Source organism: Ursus maritimus, unplaced genomic scaffold (assembly GCF_017311325.1).
Source record: "Ursus maritimus isolate PB19 unplaced genomic scaffold, ASM1731132v1 scaffold_1, whole genome shotgun sequence".
Lineage (NCBI taxonomy): Eukaryota > Metazoa > Chordata > Mammalia > Carnivora > Ursidae > Ursus > Ursus maritimus.
In genome coordinates this window covers 93,973,985-93,998,427 of record NW_024423343.1, presented here as the reverse complement: position 1 = coordinate 93,998,427, position 24,443 = coordinate 93,973,985, and the positions used below count along the sequence as shown (strand labels likewise).

General features: G+C 34.6%; 1 protein-coding gene across 1 annotated transcript in view; it reads right to left on the bottom strand.

Moving 5' to 3' along the window:
* Positions 1 to 1,401: 1,401 nt before the first annotated feature.
* ACTR3 (actin related protein 3) overlaps positions 1,402 to 24,443 on the bottom strand; it is a 61,544-nt gene continuing 38,502 nt past the window's right edge. The window contains exons 7-12 of the mRNA XM_040645607.1: positions 20,907 to 21,050; positions 18,963 to 19,136; positions 8,277 to 8,369; positions 7,953 to 8,078; positions 3,851 to 3,934; positions 1,402 to 2,300 (exon numbers count right to left, since the gene is read on the bottom strand). Of these exons, the coding sequence (XP_040501541.1) occupies positions 2,205 to 2,300; positions 3,851 to 3,934; positions 7,953 to 8,078; positions 8,277 to 8,369; positions 18,963 to 19,136; positions 20,907 to 21,050 (717 nt within the window). The 3' untranslated portion in view covers positions 1,402 to 2,204. The remainder of the gene's footprint in view (positions 2,301 to 3,850; positions 3,935 to 7,952; positions 8,079 to 8,276; positions 8,370 to 18,962; positions 19,137 to 20,906; positions 21,051 to 24,443) is intronic.

Genomic DNA, 24,443 nt, shown 5'->3' with positions numbered 1-24,443 from the left:
CTGTTTTTACCCTATTATAGCTCAGTCCTATAAACGCAGAGGAAAAGGGCTATCAAGAAATATACAGGAAAGGTTTGAGCCTTCTTATTTCCCTAAACACGTGTAAGTTTAAAGGAAAATTTTTGACCTTCACATTTTTATATCAAACAGTTAACATCTTTATATAAGTATTCATAAGATTGTAATCTGTGGTGGCTCTGTAAACATGTCTCTTGAGCTTACTCATTTATTATTCAATAATACTAGGTGGAAAAGACATATTTAAGGCAATGCTAATAATACTTTATTGGAACAGGAGAATGAAATCTTTAATGCTTGTCCATTTAGTTCTGTATCAAAAGATCTTTGAAAAAGCAGAATGGAGAACAGTATATGTAGCAAACTCCAATTCATGTTAAAGTAAGGGAGCTATACTTCTTTCAATATGCACAGATAATTACAAGGACACAAAGACATTTCTAACTGTAATGAGAAAATAAGCTAGGGTGAAAAAGAAACCTACTTTCACTATCTACTCTTTGGTACTGTTTGAACAGTTTTTTGTTTTTGTTTTTACATGTTCATGAACTACATTTTCGAGGAAAAAACAAAAAACAAAAAACAACTTTGATTCTGATACTACAACTACCAGAGGACGTACACTTTGTTCTTTACTCCCATACTCAAAGCTTCACAGAAATGATTAATATAATTTTAAGTATCCTGCTTCATTCTAAATAAAATCTAAAGTTTACTCCTCAATTCTATTTTGATATTAAATACGAACAACAAAGACCCTTTAATTGTTCTTTAACTTTTAGACAGAAATATACTAATTCTATGTGCATTTTCATGGGTAATGAAGTTCAAATATTCACTGGCATTAATGCTGAAGTTCTAAAAAGCCTAAAAAAACTTCATTTTTATTCTTCTATAAATAACTGATTAAACTTCAAGTTCACAAGATATTTTCTACCACACACATTATAGAGATTTCAATGAATCCCACTATTCCAGTAGAAATAGAAATCATATAAAATACATAAACACAAAATAGAATGACACTGCTTCTAAAAAAAAAAAAACATTAGGAAAGGTAATTCAGTTTTAATTTATTTTCATCACTTTTTCTTCATGATCCAGATATTTTAAAATGCAAAGAAAATTAACTTTCCATGATATGTCAGGGACTGGCACTAAAAAAATTTTCAGACTGCAAATGAGTTATACAAATGAAAATATCAAATGGAGATCCAGTTATCAAAATGAAAGCACTCAACATATTAAAAGTTCACAATTATTTGTTTAGAGCACATAAAAAAGTCAGCTTGCTAACTGTTGTGATTTTAAAGAACTATTGCAGAGGTCTGAAGAAAATAGATTAGTTAACTTATAAAGAGATTAAAGAGCTTGAAACAAGTATTAAAAAGAAATTTGTGCCTTTATTAGAATGGTGTTAGGCTTTAAATATACCAATTTTGGTAATCAAATTATTTATTTTTAATAAGAAATGACACTACAGAACTGCAGTACTGGTCCAACAGTCTTGTCTTTACTTTTCCTTTAAAGCAAGAAACAGGATTTGAGTAATCAGAAAGCACTAGCGGGCATCAGTTAATCCAAGATACTAGCTTCTTAGTTCCAAAAGCACTTGCAAAGAAAACCACTGGGGGGTACAAGGCGGTGGAAGCCATTTGTAATAACTGGAATCCCATGAGTGTGTACGTACGCCAAGTCTCATGAGGCTTTTTTTTTTTTTTTTAATTTATCCTTTACTTGGTCACTTGTTTTTCCTCAAATACTAGTTTTTCTTTGACTTTTTTCCTCAAAGTATAAAAAGTATGAAATATAAACAAGCTCTTACATTGCACACTTAGAAGTGTACAACTCAAGCATTATAGAGCTATCTACATACCGATAAATCCCATCAAATCTTGGATAATTCAATAATATACAAAATATCAGGGCACAAAGAGAACTGAAACCCACTTCTTTTCGTTACACATAAGATTCAAATATTCAGTCTAAAGAAAAACACTTAATCATTTTGGCTTTCCTCTACATTCGCATGTTGATATACTTATTAAAATATTCCCGTATAATTGTTTGGTCTTCTTACTTCAAGTCAGGTTTAAAACCTCAAAACCAGCCATCCAGACAAAACAGGTAATCAGAAAGATTATTTCTTCCCCACCTCCCTAACCCCAATAATTATGAAATCAATTTTACGACATGACTCCAAACACTGGATTGTGACGACAAATGCTAGGTCCAATTTCTTCATAATCCTTTTTGGTGTGGCATACTTGGTAGAACTCAGGCTGAAAATAAAGACATGTATTTTTACAAAGGTAAAAAATGTACCACCTCTCAATACGCTTTAAAATAGATTTGTTAAATCTTAAATGTTTATTATTAGTCCATCTTGGTATTTGAATAAAGCTTAAAAATTCTACAAACCGTGACTTAAAATCAGCTATAATCTTCATCAGAAATGAAAAGTAGCACTTACCACATGTCCTAACATACATCCCCCTACCTCAGCATGATTCTGAAATTCTGAGGACTAGAAGACTGATTCTCAAAAGCCCAGACTATTCTGATGAGACTTCCCCACATTGTACAATAAACCAATACTCTAAAAAAGCAGCATTGATCTAAAATATAAATAAGGGGCACCTCACTGGTCCAGTCAGTTATGTGTCCAACTCTTTAGGTTCAGGTCAATGACCTCAGGGTCATGGGATCAAGCCCGCGCTGGGGTCCCTGCTCAGCCCTGCGAGGAGTCTGCTTTAGATTTTCTCTCTCCCTCTGCTCCCCCACCCCCACTGCTCACTCTCTTTCTTGCTCTCTAAAATAAATAAAATTTTTAAAATAAAATAAAAACTCCTCTTGGTCATATACAAAAACTTCTAGATTAACTTGCTTTCCTCACTCAAGGTCTGGTACAGACAGAGGCTCTCTCTGTTAACTTCTTTAAAGGGCAAACTTACCAACTCATTAGGTTATATGGCACAAATGGAAGATAACTAAAATTAAGAATTAAGAAAGTAATTTTTACCTCTTATTTTTAAATGGTTTTAAAAATCCAAGTCTGTATAGTTTTCAATAATTCAGATAAAAGCTTCTTCATTTTATTTAATACTCTGCGTACTACAGGTTAAAGCACTGATATTTAACAGGCTAATGATGTTAAATTATCTTTTAAAGAGGCTCTTAAGATGTTTTGGTTTGGGGAGCAGGCCCTTAGAATAATTCCCTTTACTAAGTTTTGAACATCACACTTCCATGCAGTAATCTTTGTTTTTAAATATTCGCACAGAAAAAACAATGACCTTCTGATATCTATATCATCACAAGATTAAAAGAACTTTCCCTACAGATGAATTTAAAAACTCTAGGGGCGCCTGGGTGGCACAGCGGTTAAGCGCCTGCCTTCGGCTCAGGGTGTGATCCCGGCGTTCTGGGATCGAGCCCCACATCAGGCTCTTCAGCTATGAGCCTGCTTCTTCCTCTCCCACTCCCCCTGCTGTGTTCCCTCTCTCGCTGGCTGTCTCTACCTCTGTCGAATAAATAAATAAAATCTTTAAAAAATAAAATAAAAATAAAAAAATAAAAAAAATAAAAACTCTAAATGTTCACTCTGAAAAACTGTCTAATAACCAAAAAATAAAATCCAAATAATACTTCTACTTCTTAAAATACTATGTACATATATACGTATCCAATTTTTAAAAACTTTCTCATGCAATACACAGATATATTGCAGATAAATTTAAAGAAATTTCCCTTGTTAGTCTATATTGTATAAGGACTGGCGAATTCTTCTATCTGAAAAAAAATCAAATTTTAAATGTAAGCTTTATCTCACCGTGGAAGCCAGCATCGATCCTCCAAACCAAACTGCATATCGCTGCATGTGGTGTGTAATGACTTGTACATCAATAGGTTTTGGCTAAAAATGACATAGTAAGAGGAGTTCAACAGTAAATTCAAATAATTTCTGTATCATTTTAACTTTAAATACACAAATGTAATGTTTCACATACTCAAAAACATGTAAATAAAACTTTAGAAGAGGCAGGATGCACATAAAGCAAAACAGAGAAACAAATTAAGCTAATTTTATTGAAACAAAACAAAACAATAACCACACACTTATGACTATGCCCTCTTAAGATAAAAACTAAGGAGGGGGGCCTGAGTGGCACAGTGGGTTAAGCCTCTGACTCTTGGTTTCAGCTCAGGTCATAATCTAAGGGTCAAGAAATCTAGCCCCGCCTTGGCCTCCATGCTCAGCGTAGACTCTGCTTAGGACTCTCCCTCTGCCCCTCCCTCAGCCTCCTTCTCAAATAAATAAATCTTTCTAAAAAATTCTTTTGAACTCCAGTTACTATATTTCTCACTGGTATGGATTAACAGTTCTGAAACCACTATAATACGTATTCCAGTTTGAGCAAAAACATAAATGTAGATAAGTCAAGTTTCTCACTGTCAGACAAGAGCATTAAAAATATGGAAAAGTGGAAGGCTACAATGAACTTCTGGTATTCTGGAACTAACAGTATCACTATGAATTAAGAGTTTTTAATTTATATAAATATAAAACTGGATGCAGATGAGTTTGTATGTGCATGCACACAAACACATCCTAGTTCTGACTCCCAAGAAGGCCTGAGGTAGTGACCTTCAATAACAATGAATATACCCAGTGTCCAAAATTCAGTTCCTTAATAGCATTTTCCACTAAAAGGAACAAGGGTGTCTCAGGGGAAAAAAAAAGAAAAAAAGGCTGATTCTAATACCGGAGAACAGAAAGTACAAGATGAACCTGAATTATTTTGCTGTGTCAAAGAGTAGCAAAGAGCCTAAAGAATACTAGGGCCACATCAAAAGGACAAAAAGCCACCTTTAATGGCTCGCAATGGCCAAATCTGAGAAAATCTGAACATCAAAATTAAAGATATTAATAGTATTAATGATACGTTGATATTTTATCACAATGATAATACAGCCTGAAGAATAATATGAGAAATCAGGTTTTTATAGAGGTATGACTGAATGAATGAATGAGTGAGTGAAGAAGGGAAAACTCGTCTTCTTACAGTAAAATGAAACTAAAAACCATAGAAGGAATGATGGAATTTGCAAAATACCAGTTGGCAACTACTATGCAGTGGTAACTATTTTAGGAAAGAAAAATGGATGTTAAAACCAGTGGCTGAAAGTTTGATAAGAAACAGGATAGCTGCACAGTCTGAAAATACCTTCCCATAGGATTCTTATCACACATAAAGAAAAAATAATAACTATTTTTAGTTATTATTAGTTTAGAAACCCAGCAGACACAACTTTAACCAACTGATCAAAATTAACATCTGGGATAAAGTATACAATGTGTCTAGTGATATAATGCACTAAGAAAAGAAACAACACTATTCCTGTGGTATTACTGACAAAAGTACGTAATCTGAACCTAACTGACCAAGAGGAAATACCAATCACAAATTGAGAAACATTCTGTAAAATAAATGGCCTGTATTCTTCAAACACCACGGTTTTTGACTTATTTAACTATGGTTAAATAAGAAAGACAAAAAAGGGGCACCAGGGTGGTTCTGTCAGTTGAGTGCCCAACTCCGGTTTTCAGCTAAGGTCATGATCTTGCAGTCGTGGAATTGAGCCTTGTGTGGGACTCTGCGCTCAGTATGGAGTCTGCTTCAGATTCTTTCTCCCTCTCCCTCCCCCACTAGCCCTCTCCATTCAAGAGCACTTGCTCTCTCGCTCTAAAATGAATAAACTCTTTAAAAGAAAGAAAGAAAGAAAAGAAAGGAAAGAACGAAAGAGAAAAGAAGACTTGAGTACTTACTCCAGATCGAAGGTACAAAAAAACTAATTCAAACATGTGGTCCTAAATTGGATTCTAGACCAGAAAAAAATACGTTTTTTTCCCCCTTTTAAGGACAATAATGGCAGAAGTGGTGAAACCTGAATCAGGTCTATTAACTAGGTTTTTTTTATTGTATCAAGGCTAATTTTGTGATTTTTGACAATTGTAATGTCCTGTTTCGGGACATACGCACTAAAGTATTTAGGGGTGATGGGATATTATATTTTCAACTCATTCTCAAATAGTTCAGAAAAAAATATTTGCATGTATAGGTATATGTGTATATTTGTATATGTACATATCTTTACAGATATCGATAAAGCAAATATAAAATGCTAACATTTGGAGAATCTAGCTGAACTATATATAGGAATTCCTTCTATTAGGTTTTGTACCTTTTCTGTAAGTACGAAATTATTTCAAAAGAAAAAGTTTAAAAATATTTACATGTCATAAAAAATGGCTTATTTTTGTTAAGAAAGTTATTTAGTTGCCATTAAAAATACAGATTGAAAGGGAACAAAGCCAGATTTAGATACAGATATATAAAAATGTTATGAAGATCCATAAAAATATCAAGTAAAATAAAAAAGGGAGGCAGAGTCCTCCAGTAAACTGGATTTCTCTCTCCTGTATCATTAATGTCAGTACAGTGCTGATATCATTGCAGGAAAAAAAATTCATTTCTTATTTGAAATGCACAAGAAGCCTAAAAATATTAAATTTTTACTTTACTAAACTACTACACTCAAAAACAGCATTTGTTTCATTTCACGTATCTATAATGAGTCCATTACAAACGAAACAACTACCTAAACATATTTTTTTACTGCACTCCAAGGGATAAGTTTAAGATAATCAAAATTTAGGGGCTGAAAACAGTCAGCTGTCATGCGATTTCTAAACAAGCGGCAAACCCTAGAGGATTGTATTTTACTTTTAAGTAATTTTGAATGACTAGCAGTCTCAGATGAAACCCTAATTCTTGATAATTTTTCAAGTTGAATAAAATGTTTTTATTTAGAAATGTATCCTCTAAATCAATGTTTTGCCTCAATATTCTACACTGAAAAAGGATGAAACATGACATTTACTGAAAAACTGTCTCATAAATATAGAAAGCAGATATCTGAGAATTTAAAATTAATTTTGATTCTGACAGCAAACCTGAAGTCCAGGACATGTAAAAGAAAAGTTACTTCTGCTAAACCACACTTGATTTCACACTATGAGGCTACTATGGGGGAGGCTACAGTGAGTCTGTGCAAGCAGGCTTGACCCCACAACATCAGCTTCCCTCTCAACTCATCTTTCTTGTACTGCTATTTTAAATTGTGTGGATCCTTACGGAATATTATCCCTAGAGTATGCGAGGAATTCTCTATGTTATCTGTGAGAGACGTATAAAAAAATGTCACTCACACAGACTAAGAATATCTTCCAGAAATGTTGATAATATCCTAGAGGAATCAAATGACCAAGAATATCATAGACATGACATTCTTGAATGATTCCATATATGTAAATCCTTTAAAAATATATGTTTTTGGGGGCGCCTGGGTAGCACAGCGGTTAAGCGTCTGCCTTCGGCTCAGGGCGTGATCCCGGCGTTATGGGATCGAGCCCCACGTCAGGCTCCTCTGCTATGAGCCTGCTTCTTCCTCTCCCACTCCCCCTGCTTGTGTTCCCTCTCTCGCTGGCTGTCTCTGTCTCTGTCGAATAAATAAATAAAATCTTTAAAAAAATATATATATATATATATATATATGTTTTTGTGAATACATGCACAGATAAAAACATGAACTGGATATACACTAAATTCATGACAGCAGCTACCCTCTGGAGGAAAAAGAAAGGATGGAAACCAAACAGAGAAAGGAAAAGGTCTGAGGAAGGTAAGGTACTCTTTCGGTAATATTTTCTTAAAATAAGATCTCAATATGATTAACTACTTTCCATTAGAAAGCCTGATAAAAATCCTCTTATTTTCCTAAATAAAAGCAAAAGTTGACAGACATTTCCCATCCCCACTGCAATAATCAAGGCACCCTCAAACCTCCCACCAATAACTGAGAAAACCAACCTTCAATCTGCCACCACTCAATTCCTCACTTAATTTCAGCCTGGCATCTACAGTTCTTTTCAAATCTCTTTGCAAGCGACGTCCAAAGTCCCTGAACATGGTTGAACCTCCAGAGAGGACAATATTCTATATTAGTGGAGAAAAATAAATAAGTAAGTATGACTTTTACTTAGAAAGAGAAAAATTTTAAAGACATAAGAAACAGTACTAAAATCCTATCATAGGCTTTTGAAGAGAGGGTTTTTAATTTAATATTCAACAATGGACAGAAAAATAAAGTTTTTTAAAAGTATGACCCTGAACAATTTTGCTGTAAATACTGACCTTGTAGAGAGGACGTCTGACATCAATAGGGCAATTCTGAATTACTTCATCTACAACTTCTGAGATAGGTTGAGTAAAGTCTGGATTAGCAAACTGAAAAGTAAGTAAAGGTGGACATATGACAGAGATTAGATCATTACTAACTTAAATATCACAATAAAAAATTAAGAAAGTTTCCAAAAACAAAAACTTTTTACAAACATAAATTCTGGTCTCTAATTCAAAATTAAAGACACTGAAATCAGAGATTTCAGAAGAAATCAAATTACAGTAATGATGATATATACCATTTCATAACCATCAGAATAGCAAAAATGTAAAACCACACATATACCATGAGCTGGTAAAAATCTGTAGACATGCACACGAGCCGAGCTCTGAAAATCTGAGTTGACCGACACATTCGTAGTTGAGGTCAAACAAGGAAATGTTCAGTCTTCTCATTTCAGCTTTTATACTATAAGTATATATAAGTATATATGTAAGTATATATATATAAGTATATATATATAAGTGTGTGTGTGTATATATATATATGTATGTATGTATATATAAGTGTCCTTTTCATGATTTATTTAGTGCCACAGTTTCCACATTTTGTGGGTGATTTTGCTATTTAAAAGGGTCCCCAGGGCGCCCAGGTGACTCAGGAGGTTGGGCATCTGCCTTCAGTTCAGGTCATGATCCTAGCATCCTGGGATAGAGCCCTGAATCATCGAGCTCCCTGCTTGGTGGGGAGTCTGCTTCTCCCTACCCCTCTGCTCCTATGCTCTTACTTAATCTGTCTCTCTCCCTCTCAAATAAATAAAAGATCTTAAAATCAAATAAATAAATATAAAAATAAATAAATAAATAAATAAATAAATAAATAAATAAGAATGGATGGATGAATGAATGAATGAATGAATGAATGAATAAATAGGTCCCCAACCATAGTAGTGCCAAAATGCTATCTACTGTTCCTAAGCTTAAGGCTGTGATATGTGTCACGGAGAAAATACAGTTTTAGATAAGGTTCACTCAGACATGAGTCACAGTGCTGTTGCTGGCCGTGGGATCAGTGCTAATAAATCAACGATATATATTAAATAGTGTGTCTTTAAACAGAAACACAAATAAAACAAGGTTCTATGTTCCTGACAAGTGCTGTAACCTAAGGCTCAAAGAACCTAACCCTGTTTCCCCCTACGAGCAATGGTTCAGTATTCGCTAATTTGGCGTCCATAGCAACTTTATATAGATTATCTACTGTGAATAACGAGAATAAACTGTATACTCACATAATGACATACCATAGTTAAACTATTTCCAAATAGCTGACACTCAAAAGCAAAACTCATTTTTTAAAAAAGCTAACTTCAAAAAAACTTGAGTGATTCCATTTATGTAAATCCTTTAAAAATATGTTTCTGTAAATACATATAGAGTTTAAAATATAAGCTGGATATACACTAAATTTATGACAGCAACTCCCCTCAGGAGGGAAAAGAAAGGATGGAAACCAAATAGACAAAGGAAAAGGTCTGAGGAAGTTAAGATACCCCTTGTAATATTTTATTTCTTAAAATAAGATCTCAATATGATAAATATTAAAATACTAGTATGTATTTATTTGGAATGGAAGGTACATGTATTACACAAAACTTTTCAAAATTTTTTAACAGACTGGATAAGGTAGGTTTGAGATGGAAAGCAGTTTGACAGCTTCAATTATTATGGAAATAGAATGAGGTTAAAAAAAATAAATTTTTAAAAAAATTTTATATACAACAGGCCTTATACAAGGAGAAATAAGATTAAGGAAGGCTCCCTTTCTTCCCCATCATTTATTTTTATATGCATGCCAATGACCCTCCAAAATCATACTGTATATTTCCTGAGAGGAACTATAAATATTTATATATATACATATATGTATATAAATTTATATACATAAATAAAATATTAGATCTCAGAATTAAACTTGTATTCTGAAACAAAGACCTAATTTTCAAAAATATATGTAAGTGGCCATCTATTACTCTTTAAAATTGGAAAGGAAATGCTACATGGAATTTTTCCTAGGTAAAAATAAAAGGTCAAAATTTAGCTTTATTTTGTCGAAATAGCAAGTCTATTTTATTCAAATGAACAAAATTTAAAGTAACTGTCTAGAAAATGGGTTGCCAACCACCTCTCTTGGCCTCTCATTTTTCCCATTAGGCTGTCTAATGGGAGAGACAACATTCCTTTGTTTGTTAAACTGATTCTGTAACTTGACTGGTAACTATTAGGGATGTGCCAATTTTTTCCAGTTTTAAAGATCAGTTTGAAGTCATTAAGAGTCTGGGCATACAATGAAAAGAGATAATGTTACTTAAGTGATGAAGCATAATGATATATTTTAATTTAGATAAAGTAAAATATCCCCAACAACGATTCCACTGACTTCTATTATCATAGTAAGAGAAAAAAAAAATGGCGGCCAACATCTATCTTTTTGAAGCATGTTGAAGAGCACACATAAGAAACCTTAACAGGGATACAGAATTCCTAGGGATAATGAATACCTAAGAGTGAGTATAGAAATGTGGCTCATACCGAACCTTGAAAACCCAACCTACAGACTATTTGTTCTACCTGTCAGAAGTAGTCCATATTGTATTTCTGTGGGAAAATGGGAAAATATAACTCAATTTGATTGGCTCTATATGCCATTTATAGACAAGCTTAGTTCACAGGCAAGGAATGGCTCAGTCCACAATTAACTATAATTAGCAACAGAATTAGAATCCTGAAAATTTTATTTTGTGATTTGTAGAAACTCTCTAGGTTTCAGACTATGAAATTTCCAAGGAAACTTAAATTCTCAAAACATGCTTTTATGATCCCATGATACTTCAACCTGAGACCCCGTCACGAGATTTAATCCCTAAAATGTGGACAAAGAACATTAACAATTTGATAGAAAATATATGGTCTATATATCTTAATATAGTATCTTATCAACTTATCAATATAGAACTTACAAATTCTCTAAACTGTCTTTGTTAACCATACTTCTTCAATATTTACCTAAACAACACACACACACACAAACACACATGCACGCGCGCACACACACACATACAGAGGAATGCGTGTGCTCAAGAGATTAACCTCCCATAATTCTTTCCTTAACCTTTGAAACAGTTTATCTGCTACAACATGAGCAAGTAAAAGGCAGGAACGGGGTCACTCATTCCTGTGCTATGTCCTTCTCGTAGCAATTTTTAATCAAGAACATACAAAAGAAAGAATTTATACAACCTTTAAATACTCACATACTCTGAATCGATCCACAGATATTCTGATTTAGAAAGAAATTAAGTCTGATTTGAATACATCTTCACAAAAAGCTGAGGGAGTACTGTGCTATATAGAATCCCAGGTGAAAAGGAGTAGAATATGTAGTAAAGCAGCAAACAATGGCTACTTAGTAAATAAATGAAGGAAAAGAGTAAGAATTAACAATAAATTGTTGTAGGTTACTCAATACTTGACTATGTTCAACCTAGGGTCCCCACTAAGAATATTTAGGCCTTTTGTTTTCATTTTCAACAAAAGGAGTAGTCTTGCCTCTAAATGCTCTCTAGTCAGGTCTTAATACTACTACAAGTGACTATCAAGGGAGGAGTTTCTTTTCTCTCTTCTGAAAAATTTATAAAGAATACACCCAAGTACACAAAGCAGTTCAAATGGCTTCGTCAAAAAAATTTAAATTTCCTTAAAAAAAAAAAAAGAGTGCCAAGCCCATTCCTTCTAAAAATACTCCTTTCAAGCATTTGTGATGAATTTAGCAATTCAAAAAATAAATATCCCTACTCTTTCATACAGGGTATCTTCAGTGTCCAAGTTTAGATACCTACACTTTCATCTAGCCAAAACAAAAAACAGAGTGAATCTTTCAAATGACAGAGGAACTCTGACACAGAAATATCTAGAACTACAGAAGACAGAATCTTAAAATTCACTTGGGAAGTGACACAGTTCATATGATACAAAAAAAGAAAAAAAGGAAAAAAAGGTCTATTCTGGAAAAACATGGTGAACTGAGCACACATATCCCAACTTGTTCTCTCTACTGAAAGCACCAATAAAGATTTTTTTTAAAAAAGGAATAATCCCAAATGTATGGAGAGAACAGAACAAGAAGAAACAGCAAGAAAATTTGGCAAACTGGAATCTGGAAAGCAGATGGACAAGACCATGCACTCCCTCCAAAACACTTAGTAAGTCATCAGTAGGGAAAGCCAAGAATAAGGCTGTTTTCTATCCTCCCCCCCCCCCCAAGAACCGGCTGTACCTGTTAGCACTGAAAGTGAGGTAGAAGAAGGACAGGAAAGAACACTGGCTGAAAGTCTCTGTGAAAAGCAATTAAAGTCACAGATCCCAACCAAAGAAGTCTATGAAATGCCTCCTCCTCATTCAAGGAGAAAGGTGGCTTATCCATTCTCTAAAGGGAATAAATTAGAGAGCCCCGGACTCTTATACATGGCTGAAAGGAATGAAAGTCGGAGGCTTTTAAGTGAAGGTACGCAGCCTATTGTTGACACACAAATGCCGACGACCCTCTTCCCCTCTTCCCCATTCGGCTGCCAACCTCTACCCTCCAGGCAGCTATCTTCTTAGGAATCGGACTATCCGAAATGATCTAAGGAAACACATATAGGGCATTCCTCCAAAGAAAAGGCCACAGTCAACAAGCCCTACCCACAAAGCTCTGATTTCCAATCAGGTTTTTAGTGTCCCCTTCTTAAATGAGTGGCCCCCAAAAATCTCTAGCATGAAAAATACAGGAATCAAAACAAAGAGAAAAGCAACCTGGAAGAAAGAGACTATGCAGAAAGAACAACACTTCAAAAAACCTAGACCAACATCCTCAGAGAGCCAGAAGATATGCAATCATGAAACAAGAACAGAGCAGCATAAAAAAAGGAATATTCAAGAGCAGATGAGGGGGAAGCCCTTGAAAATTAGGTACATTAACAGAAAATAAACTCAATAGAAGGTTCAGAAGGTAAAACTTAAGAAATCACCTAAAGAGTGGAACAAAAAGAAAAAATACAACTAGAAGAGAAAACAGAGAGCACATCAGAATGTTAGGGGAACAAAGTGACAATCTACAAGTATCTGGAAAGAAAAAAAGCAGGTCCTATACAAGGTTTAGAAATCAGAACAGTTTTTTACTTCAATTTGTAACAGGAAGCAACTAAGCTAAGGCTTCAAAATGCTGGGGGAAAAAATGATTTACAATCTAGAATTCAATACCCAAATTATCAGACAAGTATGAAGATAAAATGAATACATTTTCAGACATGCAAGGTCTTGAAATTTCATCCCTCACGTGCCCTTTTTATCAGGAACCCCAATGGGAAATGATCTCCACCAAAATAAAGAAAGAGAAAGATATGGGACAGAGGGAAGAGGGATTTAACTGAGAGGCAACAGGAATCCCCACAATAATGGTGAAGGAACATAACTCTGTACCAGGTGCAGAAGGAAACAGGTTCATACTGGGATGTAACGCATGCTCTGGAATATTAAATTGATTATAAAACCCTATGCATCTGAATATCCTGAGAAGACAGTTATAAAACTGGCGGATAGAGTTTAGAGGTGAATTAAGGGTCATTATTTATTTTTTTTTTTTTAAGATTTTATTTATTTGACAGAGAGAGAGACAGCCAGCAAGAGAGAGAACACAGGCAGGGGGAGTGGGAGAGGAAGAAGCAGGCTCCCAGCAGAGGAACCCGATGCGGGGCTCAATCCCAGAACGCCGGGATCATGCCCTGAGCTGAAGGCAGACGCTTAACGACTGAGCCACCCAGGTGCCCCTAAGGATCATTATTTTAAAACTAAGCAAATAAGTTATTGTTTTCCATGACAAACAAAATAGAGGACAGGAAAATATTTCATGGTAAACTGCATGACTCAGATCTGATTAGAATTTGTGTTCACAAGATCTGATTACAATTTGTGTTCACAAAAATGTAAGCACTGAATTTTTACTTAATTGAAATTATAATGTAATTATTGGGACACAAAGGTATGGAAAGGTACTGTTTGTCGTGGCAAAAAAAGAGAGAAAAGGCAATCCTCTTCCTCCATAGCTGGAAACTGACAGAAAATGACTAAAACTGAAAAAAACTTGAAGTTGCAATGCAACCAAACCAATTTGTAGCTATGGAGGCACTCACCAAAAGAATAAACTAAAAAAAGGTTGAAGTGCTTATTTCTAGGGAAAAAAAAATAGGGAGAGAAGTATGCAGGGTACTCCTAGTTTCTCTTAGGATTTCAATAACTAGGACTTTTAAACAATGTGCATATACATAAACTGATTTTAAAAAACAACTCTGAAGAAGAGAAAAACATGGATTTCTCACAGAAGAAATTATTTACAAAGAAAAATATGCTATAGAGAGTAAAGATGTTTTTTAAAAAACTTAATGAAGAAAACCTGATATATCAAATGATAAAAATTACTTAAATAGAAAAAAATTACATATGAAACATTAGCAACAAGGTAAACTGACATCCAGACAACTATCCTTTTCCTAAGCAACACGACACAACCAAAACACCACAGTTTATTTATGTTATCTAATGTGTCAAAGGTTTTTTAAGACCATCACAACCTTAGCTGAGGATGTCTATAAAGAGTATTCCACGCTTCTTCCTTTAAAATCGAAGATTTCTCTTACCTCCCATGCTATTATCTATCCTGTGATAATGATCCTATTCATCCAGGACTTTGGTTTTGGATCTTCTGTAATTCTCTAATTCCTGTCCTCCACTCGGAGGTTTAGTATCTCTCTCCAGTATTTCAACTTTAATTGATGTTCCTTAACCCATAACCTCTAATCCATTCAATTTCAGCAGCTCACATATACATGACCCCAGAGGAAAATGTGACCTGACCGCCAGCTGCGTGGTTATCTTTCTATCTTCTTAAATCATTACTAAAATGACAAAAGGAAATTACAAGAAAGGATAAATGCCCAAGAATGTCTTCCCATTTGGAAGACAAAAAAAAGAATGTTATATCCTAAGTGCTTCCAGAGGGGTATACTGCTAAGAAGTCAATCTGTTCACCCTGAAGTCCCCCAAATTGAAAGGATAAGAAACCACACAAGGAAAAGTAAAATAAGGTTTTTAAAAAACTGTTAATTTCTCTATATAGAAATAGTGAGATGCCCAGGATCCCTACCAGATCTTGTAAAAACAGTTAATTAAAACCTCAATGAATAGGGGCGCCTGGGTGGCACAGCGGTTAAGCGTCTGCCTTTGGCTCAGGGCGTGATCCCAGCGTTATGGGATCGAGCCCCGCATCAGGCTCCTCTGCTATATGAGCCTGCTTCTTCCTCTCCCACTCCCCCTGCTTGTGTTCCCTCTCTCGCTGGCTGTCTCTATCCTGTCGAATAAATAAATAAAATCTTTAAAAAAAAAAACAAAAAAAAACCTCAATGAATAAATGAAATAAATGAACAAAGAGAAAATGACACAAATGAAGAAATGAGGCAAAAATTTAGGAAATGCTCAATTTCAAGAGAAAAAATTTACAATATTACAATTTTGCCTCAAAAGCAAAAAACATTAACAGGTATAATACTATTTCTATACTGTAAAACTACTGATTTAGCTAATAACTATAACGTAACATACGGACAGGCTAAGGGAAGAGGGTCTAAGGAAATATCAACTAACCTAAAAGGAAGTTGGTAGATAAAATACTTAACATTGCTATGCCAAGAAATCAAGATGACAAATATTTGCAAATGTGGAGGTAATTACCAAGAGCGCGGGCTAAGTGAGAACTAGTGAATGCTCCGCAGAACACAGAAAGAGTGACAGAGTAGGGGTGGAGGCTGAGGAGCTGCTGCTTTTGTTTAAGCTGGTCAGTGTTATGTATGACTTTTAAAACTATGCACATATATCCTTTTATGAATTTTTATGTTAAAGACTGCTAAGAAAATGTGCTCTCTAAAGCCTTAAAACATCCATATACTTGTCTGACCACAATGCCTTATCCCAGGTGCTCACTCCTTTGCTCCTAATTTACAGCTATATGCCAATTCATCATCATCTCCAATCCCTGCCCATATGCTTCACTAACCCTAAGTAACTCACACCTTTCGGATTCTGGCTCTTTCCTGTATGCTGCAACACTTTAACCTCTGCCTTGTCAAAACCCTTTGTTCCTTTTCCACAACTGCCTGGGAGGGAAAAGAATATTATATGACTTAAAGTTCTGGGTCTCTAACTTCCATAGTTAGAGTCCCCAGTACTATTAAAATAGTCACCCTCTCAATTCTCCTCACTAGTGATTATAAAAGTTACTGTTCTCTCTCAGCCCTCAACTTGATATCCAACCTCTTCTCCCAACACAGTAACTTGATTCCCCTTCATGAAGAATAGAAGTATGCACTGTGACAATGAACTTACTCAAGAACCCACCTGCTCCTCTACCCTTCCCAGCTCCACATTTTCCTGTATCCATACTTAACTCTTTACCTCTACATCACTGGAGTAATACCTCTTAAAGACAAAACTAACTTTAGCCTTATTCTTGCAACTGAGTTCTTACCAGTTCCGAGTAGCCAGGATGCTTTTGTTTTAGAGCCACCTCCCAGGATGCCCACACTGTCGATTCTCAAATGCAAAAAACTGCCTCTATCACATCATTCCATTACAGTTGCTCTCCTAGGAGCACCAATAATCTGGATACTAAAAATCCATGAGTACCTCTCAGTTTCCCCTATTACCTCAATGTGCCAACTGGCACTATTTAATCTCCCTCCTTAAACATTCACTTCTCTCAATCGGAGCACAATCCCTTAGCGTGGCTTCTCCCCTTCTGTATCCTTCAAAATTCTCTGTAGGTTCTCCTCCTCCATCCACAGTGTCAGTGTTCAACAGGGCCCCATTCTTCCCCCTCTTCTCACTCCACATCCTCTCCCTGGCCAATCGCTTCCTTTGAGCTATATATGGTGATGACTTCACATCTATGCTCACTCCAGGACACACAACCCAACACTTAGAACCCAAGTGTTCATTTTTGAACCTTTTTATCTTTTTTTAATTTTTATTTATTTATTTGGGGGAGGGGAGGGAGAGAGATAATCTTGAGCAAGTTCCAAGAGCAGCGTGGAGCCCGACATAGGGCTCGATCTCACCACCCTGAGATCATGACCTGAGCCGAACTCAAGAGCTGGATGCTTAACTGACTGAGCCACTCGGGTACCCCTATTTTTGAACCTTTTTAAAGAGGCATAATAAACTCATCTCCTGTTTCTACCTCACTCATTCTTCCCTGTCAGTATTCCTAATTTCAGCGGACAGCACAACATCCAGCTGTTCAAGTTACACAGATGGGAATCATCACAGATTCTTCATATTCTTGTTCTCCTCACATCTAAGTAATCAGTAAGTCATGTTGATTCTACTGCTTTTCTCTTAACTCTTTCTCATTCTTATTGACCTAACATAACTTATCCTTCATCTGGAAAACTGCAATAAACTCACCTCTTTCCAACAGAATTCACACCTCTGTTTCAATCCATCCAACCCAATGCAGTCAGAGTAACCTTTCTAATACCGTACAAAAATCTGTGTCATTTGCACTAAAGATTTCTGCACAACTACAGAATCCAGTAAACTCCTTTCTACAGCATATCAATCCCTCATGACCACCTATCTCTTACCAATCCCTTTCTTTATAATGTTATTATCTAGCTCTCTCCTATCCCAGACTTCTACCCAGCCTATTTCGGCTGCCAGAAAGATGTTCCCCCTAACATACCTGCCTGACAAATACATATTCACCCATTAAGTCTCAGTTCCAAATGTCACATCTTCTAAGAAGTTTCCCTAGTCCTCCCAAGCAGACTTAGATGCTCTTTGTTCCTATGCCCTCCCCAAATCCATGCATCTATTAAAGCAACTATACCTGTTTAGATATTCATCTCCCTTATTCTCTGAGCTCAGTAAGAGCAACATAAAGTAATTTTTCATCTTTAAATATTCCATACTTAAACTGCGACCATGAAAATTATATTCATTTACTATTTGCTAAGTGAATAAACAATATTAAAAAATAACTGTTTTTAATGCCGAATAAGCACAGTAGGCATTTAATGTAATTCTATTAATAAATTTCTTTTATTAATGAATTTCTTATACTAAATTACTGAAAGAATTTTTCATTATTAAAAGCGTACACTTCATGAATTTAATAAGACCTGCATGTTGCTAACATTTCATAGAGACAGAAAACTATTTTGCTAATAAATATTTTGTTATGATAGTCAACTAATGGTTCTTGGTTTAATGGTTATTTTATATGGGGGGCAGTGGTAGTTCTAGAACTTTTCCGAAAATATCTTAATTAAATGGTCATAAATTTTAGGGCTCCCCTTTTTCCATGACTCCACATAAGCCACAAGTATTAAAAAAACAAGTTTTAGTTTTCTAAATATATGAAAAATAGTAACTTTTTTAGCCTATTTCAACGTAGGCAATTTTTCCTCTTGAAAATAACTCACTATAGTACTTTAGTATACAAAAGAAAGTTCCTGAGATTAACTCTTTCCTGAATTTCTTATGGTTGACTGATAATTTCTGCTGAATATTTCAAAACAATTCCATCTAAGAAAAAAAAAAACTAACCTCTGGATGAAAAAAGATTTCAGGTCCCAAGAATCTCTCATACCCAACATCAATAGAAAATTCTTTCTTTGAGATAGCATTGATTCCGGTATATTGCTTAATCCACTTTGATCCATCTGTGTCATACTTGTTAAATTCTTTTACTAAATCTGGGCAGACGTAACTATAGCGCTCCTAGGAGAACAAAGAAATGAGTAATTATTTCTTCGTTTTAGGAACAGTAGAAAAGGATGACTTATTTTCAGTAAACTAGAATCAAATGAACAAATATCATAGGAAAATAAAATTAAGAAATTAAGCTGAAGAAAATTGTATGTTAGGACAGTAGTTTATGTTTAGTACAAATGAACAACTCATCTCTCATCTCCTACACGGAATTCCTGGCTTCATATATAAATTTAATAAGACTTGACCAGCTAAAGAGACAACCTCTACTATCTCAAGGTTATTTCATGAAAACGTTCATTAATGTCATTCAACGTTTTATATCGTTCCAATAATTAATGGAGTTTGCATTCTAAAAAGAAAAAAACATAAAATAAATACAGAACTGGAGAATAAATAATAGTTGATATAACCCACAAATTAATATAGACCCTTAATCCTTAATATCTTCCTGGAACAAAACTGAATATAGTCTAAGTAAATGAAAGTAAATGAGCAAAAGAAAAGAGGCTGAAAGTAAAAACTATTCTTTTTTACTCTATCACCTGCAATGCTAAATTGTTACGTATCTGGTTATAAGTCCTAGGTAAAAGTTTCCAACAAAAATGCAATTCAAAAATGTTATGGGTTATAACATTCTTTTTGCAATTTACGGACTCCTGATTCCAAGTTCCATTTTTTTTTAAAAGAAAAACACACATTTCACATATTTTTGCACATCAAGAATTCTAATCCATGACGGATACAAATATTATTACTAATAACTGAAAGATGTAAAAGGAAAGAATATGGAAAACAAAAGACAAACGTCTTTCTCCAAACGCTGGAAATAGGAATTACATGGAAATGGTAATTCTTAAAAGACACTGAGACTGAGCATCCGTATTCTCTACAATAGATTTCAATCCTTCGTGCTTTTGTTATTTTTTTTAAACTCCACAGGGTTCCCAAAGATGCTGAAGCAGTATTCATGTTAATTTTTTACATATTTAATTTCGATGTCACCCATTGGGTGAGTTTTGGCAGCCATTTCATAATTCCTTTACTACTAGGAAGTAGTAAATTCCTTTTCATTCCTAACCTTTGAAGAGTGAAAGAAACCCTATAATCAGACAAAGATAGGCAAATAAAGTTATTTTTGCTGGGGTAGTTTTGCTTTCACATATTGAAAATACATGAGAAACCCAATGAAATTTTTGAAGGTATGTTGGCAAATGATAAATTTAAAAAGCAATGCTAAGTATTTTGACAGTTTACATGAAACACTGATCTAACAAAGACTTACATAACATACAAATTATTAAAACACCTTAAACAGTCTTCAGATTTCTCTTCTATTTGCCATATCACTTGAGCCAAACACCATCTCTATTCTGTAGTGAAATGAAACAATTACATCAAAAAAAATTTTTTTAACAGAAAATTGTTGGGATTAAAATAAAGAATTCAGTGAAGAAATTGAGATACAAGGACTCTGAAGTGAACTAATTATTTTTACTACAGGGAATAATCACAAAAATGTATGCTAAAGTCAGTTGGTACAAATGTTCTTGACTCAAATGTGAAAAGTGGAGACAACCGGCACAGAGTTGATAATCCTACAAAATTTCCTTACAAGAAATACAGAGAAAACATATATATAATTAAGAGTAATAATTTATAACTGGCTGAACAAAAGGGTTTTTTTAAGTACTGTTCTTCACCTGAGTGTTTTTCATGTTAATATTGTAAATTTGACTTTAATTTTGAACTGAATTACACTCTCATCATTACTTTTACCTTTACTGCCTTAGCAGTTTCCAAGGATTGCTCCGGAGGGATTCCTACTTCTCGGTCTCTCAGCAACTGCTGAATAAAATATGTTATATCTCGTCCTGCTATTGGAATGTGCTTAATACAGCTGCCAATCACATACCCTTCAGCCTAGATGGGAAAAAAAAATAAAATAAAAGAGTGGCAAATTTACTTTCAATTATTCAAAACTAATATAACCTAAATAACCATCAAAGATTAATTTCTCAAGTTAGTGTGTTTATATTCCCAAGTATTGCTATTTATCCCAGGAAAATTCTTCCAGTCTTTATTCTTCAACAGTATTCCTCACAATACCGTATTATATAATTTACAATACTGCACAGATATTATGAACAAGAATGGCCAACAATTTAGATTATTCTTTAACTGGTAAGAGTTATTATAACTAAGACTGAAATGACAGAACAGCACAGAAATTATGAATTTCAGAAGTTTTAAATGTTTTGATAGCGGACCAGATAGGAAATTATTTTAAAATCTTTTATAATTTCAGTAAACAATTTAGATAGCGCTGTAGGAAATTTAATCATTAATCCACAAACTCATTTTTCCTAATGAAGTGGATACCAATTTCAAAAGGCTGAGGCATTCTATGCATTATCATAATGCCAAATAATTAAATTCTACACAATGAATTCATAAATTTATTGATATGAGTCGGAAGTACAAAAAAATATGTAATACAATTAAATTTCATTAACAAAGAATATCATCTGGCCATGACAGAGTATTAGGGATTGGATTTATTCTCTCACCTTAAAGAAAAAAACAGGACAAATTAAATGAAATAAACATTTTCAGACACTGAACATGCAGAGTAGGGCAGTGTTCCCAATGAGAAGGGAAAAGAAACAAGATGGAGTGCTATAAACATCCCATCTCACTGCCTAGGAAGAGTTCCCTGGCAGCAATAACAGGAGGGAGAACCCAAGCAGAGTCAGATAGTTTCATTAAGCTGAGGATACAGAATTTAGATTTTAGGGAAGTCAAAATGACTACAGTTTACATGTCAAACTACTAAGGCTGAAAGAGCTGTAATGACACAGAGCTCTGAGATATGAAAAGTAACACCTTAGCTGACTAGTACTCATCACATTCATGTTAGGAAACCATCAAGGCCAGAGGAAAAAACCTCTGGAAAGGTGGGAACAAAACAATCCCCAAAGCTTATGTGTAGCTGAGAATAGTTCATGTTCCCATTAGCCAGAGTATCAAGACCTCAAACACAGGACATTGAGCAGAATCCTCAAAAGAATAGTGCCTCAAGAGTGGGGACAAAGTAGGACCAGACAAAAGACTGTTCTGGACTTGCTCAATAATGTTTAAAAGGAGCCCCTGAAAGGATCAAACTGATTCCTGGTAACCTAACTGTGTCCCAAGGAAAAAAACATCAAAATATTTTTAAAGTCCCCAAATCCAGGACATAACAATGTGAACATACACTACCCAGTGAAAAACTATAAGCAAGCAAGGAGCTGGAAAATACAACCCTTGACTGGGGAAAAAAATCAAAAGAGAAAGAAACAGAAATATCAAAGATAATAGCATTTTAGAAAAAGACATTAGAACAACTACTATATACTCCACATGATCAAGAAGATCAATGGAAACACGAATGACAAAAGGAAGATATAAAAAGATCCAAAAAGAACTTCTATGAAGAAAAATAATATATCTGAAATAAAAAGTATCCTAAATGTGATTATAGCAAACTAAACAATAAAGACAGAAGTGAACTTGAAGACAAAGAAAGAACTATTCAAAACAATACAGGAAAAAAAAAAGATTAGGGAAAAAAAATAAACAGAGCACCAGTAACATGTAAGACAACTTCAAGCAGTCTAAGAGACATGTAATTAGAGTACCCAAAGATAAGGAGGAAAAGAAGGGACAGAAAAAATGTCAAGAAATAATAAAGAACTTTTCTGGTATGATTAAAAAAACTACAAATCTATATAGTTTCAAGAAGTTCAACAAACCCAAACGAGAAGTGGAAAAAAGAAAAAAGGGGGAAAAAAAGAACACATTTAGGTACATCACAATCCTGAAGGCAGCCAGACAAGTAAGAAATATCACAAAGAAACAAGCACAGGAAGGACAGCGGACTTACTTTCAGAAAAAATGTAAGCCAAAAGTCATTAGAACTACCTCTTTAAAATACTGAAAGGAAAAAACTATCAACCTAAAATTCTACACCAAGTAAAAAATCTTTCAAAAATGCAAGCAAAATACTTTTTCAAAGGATGTACGTAAGTTGAAAGAGGTCCCAGTCAGTAGACCAGCACCATAAGATGTACTTAAGGCCGGGGTGCCTGGGTGGTTCAGTTGGTTGAGCATCCAACTCCTGATTTCAGCTCAGGCCATGGTCTCAGCATTGTGGGACTGGTTCTGCAGGGCTCCCCACTTAATGTGAGCCTGCTTGTCCCTCTCCCCCTTAGTCCCTCCTTCCCCTCCACCCCCACACACACATATGCTCTCTAAAATAAATAAATAAAATCTTTAAAAAAAAAAAAAAGGCAACGCCAAGGGCCATCACTCTAGCAGAAAGAAAATGATGCTAGATGGAAATCTGGACCTTCACAAAGGAAACAAGCGCTGGAAATGCTAAGTGCGTAAATATAAAAGAAGTTTATCTTTTTCAAAATCTCTTTTAAAGATGGTGATTTGTTCTCAGCTGACATGTCCTACCCCACCCAAAATTCGTATGTTGTAGTACCATCTCCCAATACCTCACAATGTGATTGTTTTTGGAGATGGGGACTTTAAAGAGGTAATTAAGTTAAAATGAGGTGATTAGAGTACATCCTAATCTGATATGACTTATGTTCTTAAGAGAAGAGATTAGGACACAGACGCACAAGAAGACAATGTGCAGACAAATGGAGAAAATTAGGCCACCTAGATAGAAGACACAGAGAAGCCTCAGAAGAAATCAACCCTGCCAACATCTTGATCTCCAACTTTATTGCCTCCAACTATGAAAAAATTAATTTTCTATTGTTTGAGCCACTAAGTCTGTGGTACTTTATTACAGCAGCCCTAACAAAACTAATATACTACTTAAATGAAACAAATTAATCATGTACTATAAAGTTTGTAACATGGAGAAGTAAAATGAGTAACCATTATAGGGCAGAAGGGAAGTACATTATTGTACACTTCCTATTTATAAAATAGTAGAACATTATCTGTACTTAGATTATAAATTAAAGATGTTTATTATAAACCCTAGAGCAACCACCAAAAAATAAGTAAATGACAACAAAGAAGAATATAACTAATTAAGTCAATAAGGATATAAAGATAAATTACAAAAAAAATACTCCATTAATTCAAAAGAAAGCTAAAAAGAATGAAAAGAGAACAAAACACAGGAGTATCCAATTCTTAATATCCTTATGAAAATTCATTCTTTTTCATGCTGGTAACTTATATTTGAAAATTACCTATTTGAATATTATCAAGATACTAATATCATTGATTAGTTGTGCAGATGTTAAG